The following is a 5,580-nucleotide window of genomic DNA, read 5'->3' as shown; positions in this document are numbered from 1 at the left end:
CTGGGAAAGATTGAGGGCAGGAGGAGAAGGGGATGACAGAGGATGAGGTGGTTGGATGGCATCACCGACTCAATGGAGATGAATTTGGGTAAACTCCGGGAGTTGGTGATGGACAGGGAGGCCTGGGATGCTGCAGTCCATGGGGTCGCAAAGAGTCGGACACGACTGAGCAACTGAACTGAACTGACCAATTGGATAAAACCTTCAGAATAACGATGCTGTTTTAAAATCTCTGAGTGGCAGGCTTGCTAATACACACTTGTATTCTCCTTCCTGCAACCCCATTGTTCCAGCCATAATCGAAAGGGCTCTTACTCTCTCTGAATGCAAAGAGAGATTGCTATTTTTGGGTCTGCAAACGGACCTCATCTCGAGCACAGTGCCAGTTGGGGGGAGGCTGCCTGGAGTCGTGCTGAGAAGGACCTGAAGCCCCTGTGACTCAGTGGGGGAGGTGTCCGCATGGGACGGTGGAGGTGGCAGCATTTAAGATCCCCTGTGCCTCCAGGCTCCGTTTCTAAGGAGATGGGCACCGACTCGTCCTCTTGGGCTGAGCCTGGCCCGGCGTTTGTCTAATGGACAAGGGGAGGCCACGCACCTCCTCTTTCATCTTAAAAGCAGGACCCGTATTGTGTTTTTACTTCCATCCCCACTGGCCAAGGCCATTTCTGACACGCGTGCAGTCATCAGACCTTTCACAGGCTCTTGTGGGCACATTCTGGGCAGGTGTGGCCGGCGGAGCCCTCGTCCCTTCCCTGGCTCCCTGTGTGGCTGGAGCACCCAGTGGTCGGGAAGCCACTTGGAGAGGGCAGAGGGCGGCAGGGCGTCCCTTGTGCCCTGAATCTGGGTGTGACGCTGATGCTCTACACACCAAGCGCTGGAGAAGTCCCAGCCCCACCACGACCCTGAGCCTCATGGAAGGGCCTCCTAGGGTCAGAAAGGTCTCTCTCCGCTCCTGGGGCCTCCTGCTCTCTGCAGCCGGGGAGCATCCCAGAGCGCCTGCGAGGTCAGAGATGGAGCTGTGAGCTGGGGATCCAGGCGGTGAGGACCAGCTGAGCGCAGCTGCCCCCTGCTCCCCCTCTCCCCCGCCGCAGTGGCCCAGGTCTGGGGGGCGGGCCCTGCTGTGATGCCAGAGCCTTGCTCTGCAGGGGGCATGCATGCACGTGGACCTGAGCATCTCCCCTCCACTCTTCCCCCGCTGCCTACCACCGCCTCCCCCCACCCCTGCCCTGTAAAGCCCAGAACACTGAATCCCTCCTCGCTTCCGGTCAGCACCTTCTCAGCCCAGAAGGCTCTCACTCGGCCCCGCAGTTCTGAGTCAGAACATGCCACAGAGAGTAACCAGGCGAGGTGCGGGCGGCTCCGTCAGCGTGACTCTGGGGCCGGTTCACAAGAAGCCTGCAGAATCCAGCATCACAAAGCTCGCCGCACATAGCTGCTGCAGCTTCTGTTTGCCAGTTATCCTTCAGCAAAGCTGGATATCTAGGAAAGAACCAGCTGCCCAGATTTCCAAGGGCTTTCGTAAACATACTAGGAAGTTTCTCCACTGGAATTGCCAATTTGATGTCGGCAGACTAGCATGAAACTACACGTGTGAGACGAGGCTGCCCCGAGATCCGGAATCCAGACCGCAGGCTAAGTGACAGCGTGTAGCCCGTGGCCCCAGACATCCCACACTGCCGCTTGGAGCCTGTCCGACTGCCTGCTGGCGGGTGAGCCTTGGCGAGCAGGGTCTCGGCAGATTCACCGACACACCCCCTCTGTGGGAGAACTCACATCGCGTTTGCTCACTGCACCCGCCCAGCCTGTGCGTGTGGGAGGGGCGGGGAGGACAGCCGGTCAGCTCTCTGCGGACCGGCCTTCACCTGGCAGTTCAGTGGCTCATCACTGCCCGCAGCACGGTGTTAGGTGGTGAGAGACCACTGCTGAAGGAAGCGACCGGTCCCTGGGGCAGCTGCCGGTGGGGGAGAAAGCCCTGCGGGGCCTGTGGAGCGTGCAGGTCAGAGACACCTCATCTGGATGCGGCAGAAATGGTCCCGAAGCAGATGGAAACAGCATCTTCTCAGAAGTGCCCTCGAGATTCGCTTGTAAACCCAGATACCTGACTCTAGATGCGGCCCCCATTTTCTATTTAATCTGTGGACAAAGCTGAGCTGTAGACAGGCGTGCCTCACCCTCCTGGGCTCTGTGCTCAGAAGCACGGCTGCTGATACGGCAGTGGGTCTCCCTCCAGCTTTTCTTCCAACTTCTGTGCATTTGCATATTTTTATTGGGATTCGGAAGGGACCGTTTAAAACTGCTGACTCTTCCTACAACAACTGCTCTCTGTGTAAAGCATTCTTTAGAACTCCCTCCTGGTTGCGTTTCCCAGGTTACCCGCCTGCCCACCAGCTGCCACGTGGGCGACGCTGCCCGGGAGGCCTGGGGACTCTACCTTTGAGGCCGGGAACGAGGATCTGCACAGAGCAGGCGTCGTCCACTGTCTGCTGCGCGGCCCCAGCCCGGAGCACACACAGGAAGGCCAGGCCCATCAGAGCCAGAGCCCGCTTCATGGTGAGGCTGGCAGGACGCTGACTCCGTGGAAGGAGGGGGCAGGAATAAACAGTGTCGGGAATTCTGAAAGCCTGACAGTGAGTGACAGTGCGCAGGCCGCCTGCCTGGGGCCGCTCCCCTCGTTCTGGGGCGTCCCTCTCTCTCCCTCTCTCTCTCTGCCTCTGTCTCTTTCTCACTCGGGTGCCAACTTAAACCTCCACCCAGACGTCCCCTTTGCCCAGCAGTGACAACGAAGACCATATTACTCTAGATTCTCGTCTTCTGGTTCTTTATAACTAAGGTTCAGTACACACAAAGGCGTGTTCATCGTCAAAAACCAAATGCTGGAGAGCCGCCCCTTCACACGACGGCATCCTGACCCTAGTGTCTGGTGCCCGCCCCAGCCCTGCCTCCTGCAGAGGGGCCCGTCCCCACACCTGTGAGCCCGCCCGCTCCCCTTGCCCTGAAGTCGGCTCAGCGGATTCCTGGACAGCGCAGGGCTGGTGCGCCCGGCTCTCAGTCATGGGATCTTGGTTCACACTGCGTGGTCTCACCTGCTTTACTCAACAGTTTGTTTTGCTTAGTTGCTCAGTGTGTCCAACTCTGTGTGACCCCGTGGACTGTAGCCCACCAGGCTCCTCTGTCCATGGGATTCTCCAGCAAGACTACTGGAGTGGGTTGCCTTTTCCTCCTCAAGGGGATCTTCCTGACCCAGGGATCAAACCCTTGTTTCCTGCATTGCAGGTGGACTCTTTACTGCTGAGCCACCAGGGAAGCCCTTGGTCAACAGTAGCGCTCCAGGATGCATGTACATTATGCTGCTACAGGCACCTGTGGCTTATCCGTTATCTCCTTACATCGATGAGAAGGCATCTCAACAGGAGCTCGGGGGTGGGGAGAGAGGGAACCACCACTCTAGCGGCAGATCACTTGTGCTCAGGTCGATGGACACTGGCTTATTGGTGTTTGTGGGATGCAGGCCATGTTCAGATTATTTTAATCCAAAGCGTGCACGAGAATATCCTCTCTAGCTAGAAACAACTGCGTCAGGAGACTACCAGGGTGTTTAGTAAGACCTATTGCTCTGACACTTAAAACACACTTGCTCCTTGGAAGAAAAGCTCTGACCAAGCTAAATAGCGCATTAAAAAGCAGAGACATTACTTTACCGACAAAAGTCCATATAATCAAGGCTATGGTTTTTCCAGTAGTCATGGATGTGAGAGTTGGACCATAAAAAAAGGCTGAGTGCCAAAGAATTGATGCTTTTGAGCTGTGGTGTTGGAGAAGACACTTGAGAGTCCCTTGGACAGCAAGGAGATCCAACCAGTCCATCCTAAAGGAGATCAGTCCTGAATATTCATTGGAAGGACTGATGCTAAAGGTGAAACTCCAATACTTTGGCCACCTGATGCTAAGAAATGACTCACTGGAAAAGATCCTGATGCTGGGAAAGACTGAAGGTGGGAGGAGAAGGGGACAACAGAGGATGAGATGGTTGAATGGCATCACCAACTCAATGGACTTGAATTTGAGAAACTCCAGGAATTGGTGATGGACAGGGAGGCCTGGCGTGCTGCATTCCATGGGGTTGCAAAGAGCCGGACATGACTGAGTGACTGAACAACAACTGCTCCGACTTGGTCTCGAGAAAGGGGAGCAGCGGGAGGAGGACCCTGAGGGGCAGACAACCCACTCAGCCCTTCCCTCATCCCCTGGCCCTCTGCCCACTCCCGTGTCTGTGCCCACCCACCCAGCAGGTCCTGCCAGCAGAAGTTGGGGTGGGCAGACCCTGGTGGGAGCCTGTTTCCCAGCCTTCAGGCTCCTTCCTGCCCTCTTAGAAGAGGAATTTTGTTTTATAAACCAGGAAGCTGCAGCTCCTCCTGGCGCCTCTTCAACAACAACACCCTTATCTCCCAGCCAGGACCCGGGAGGCCAGAGCCCTTGAGACTGGGACCCTCCCCTCCGTGAAGGAGGCAGCTTTGCAGAGGGGAAAGGAAATTCAATTTGGAACTTTTAGTAGAAATACATGGTAAGAATGAAACAGGCAATGAAAAAAATGTGGCTTCCTGCACGCCAAACATGCAGTTGTCCGTTTTCATTAAATGCCCACAGCGGGCCCAGCACCTTCCGGCCACCTCGAGGGCCTGCAGAGCAGCGCCGTGGGTCTCGGGGGCATAAACCCCACCCCACTCGCCGTGTTGTTCCTGCAGCGACACTGGGCATCCTCGCAGCCACAGCACGGCCAGTGTCACCCCAAAGGCAGGAAGAAGGGGCCTTTTCCGTCTTTCCCTCCCTAACTTCACGAGAATCATCTGTGTGTTCTCTTATTTGGCATATAGGTTGTTCAAAACCGTAAATAAAATTGGGGAGCTGTGAAAGTTTTGGGTGCTGCTCTGCTCATTCCCAGGGCAACACGTTTCCCATCAAACCGAAAACTCAGTTACACACACTCGGTGGCTCCCAGACGTCCGCTTTCAGCTTCAGGACTGCAGCCCAGCTTCAGCCCGCAGGCAGGTGGCTGGTGGGTGGGTGCCCCTGCGACACTGCGCAGCCCAGTGCTGGAGGCGGGATGACCCCTCCCCGATCATAAAAGGACCCGACACAAGGGGACCCGACTTGTCCCGACAGTTGCCTTCTGCAGCCCCTCCCAACTCCCGTCACTGAGTCCCACCTGGAGCTGCTGGGCAGACATGAGTTTGGGTAAACTCTGGGAGGTGGTGACGGACAGGGAGGCCTGGCGTGCTGCGGTTCATGGGGCCGCAAAGAGTTGGACACGTCTGAGCGACTGAACAGAACTGAACTGAAAGCAAAGGAGCAGTTCTCCTGGGCACCCCTCCTGTGGGGCACGCACCTGGCTGGGACTCAGGAAAAGCTGCTTCTCCCTGCCTTGAGTCAGCTTGGCAGCGCTTGCCTTGGTCTCCTAGTAACTGGTACACTAAGTGCTTCTTGCTCGGCTCCAGGCAGTCTCCACCATGAACCAGAGAATTATCCCGGCCTTGGTCCCTGCGACAGGCTGACCTGGAGCAAACCAGTCTGCCCTGCACCCGG

General features: G+C 56.8%; 1 protein-coding gene across 1 annotated transcript in view; it reads right to left on the bottom strand.

Annotated features, from left to right (window-relative positions):
• COLEC11 (collectin sub-family member 11) overlaps positions 1-5,580 on the bottom strand; it is a 23,944-nt gene that overhangs the window by 17,636 nt on the left and 728 nt on the right. The window contains exon 2 of the mRNA XM_010848409.1: positions 2,432-2,573. Coding sequence (XP_010846711.1) covers positions 2,432-2,549 — 118 coding nt within the window. The 5' untranslated portion in view covers positions 2,550-2,573. The remainder of the gene's footprint in view (positions 1-2,431; positions 2,574-5,580) is intronic.

The sequence above is a fragment of the Bison bison genome, unplaced genomic scaffold (assembly GCF_000754665.1).
Source record: "Bison bison bison isolate TAMUID 2011002044 unplaced genomic scaffold, Bison_UMD1.0 scf7180017864266, whole genome shotgun sequence".
Classification (NCBI taxonomy): Eukaryota; Metazoa; Chordata; class Mammalia; order Artiodactyla; family Bovidae; genus Bison; species Bison bison.
This window is presented reverse-complemented; position numbering and strand designations above follow the sequence as displayed.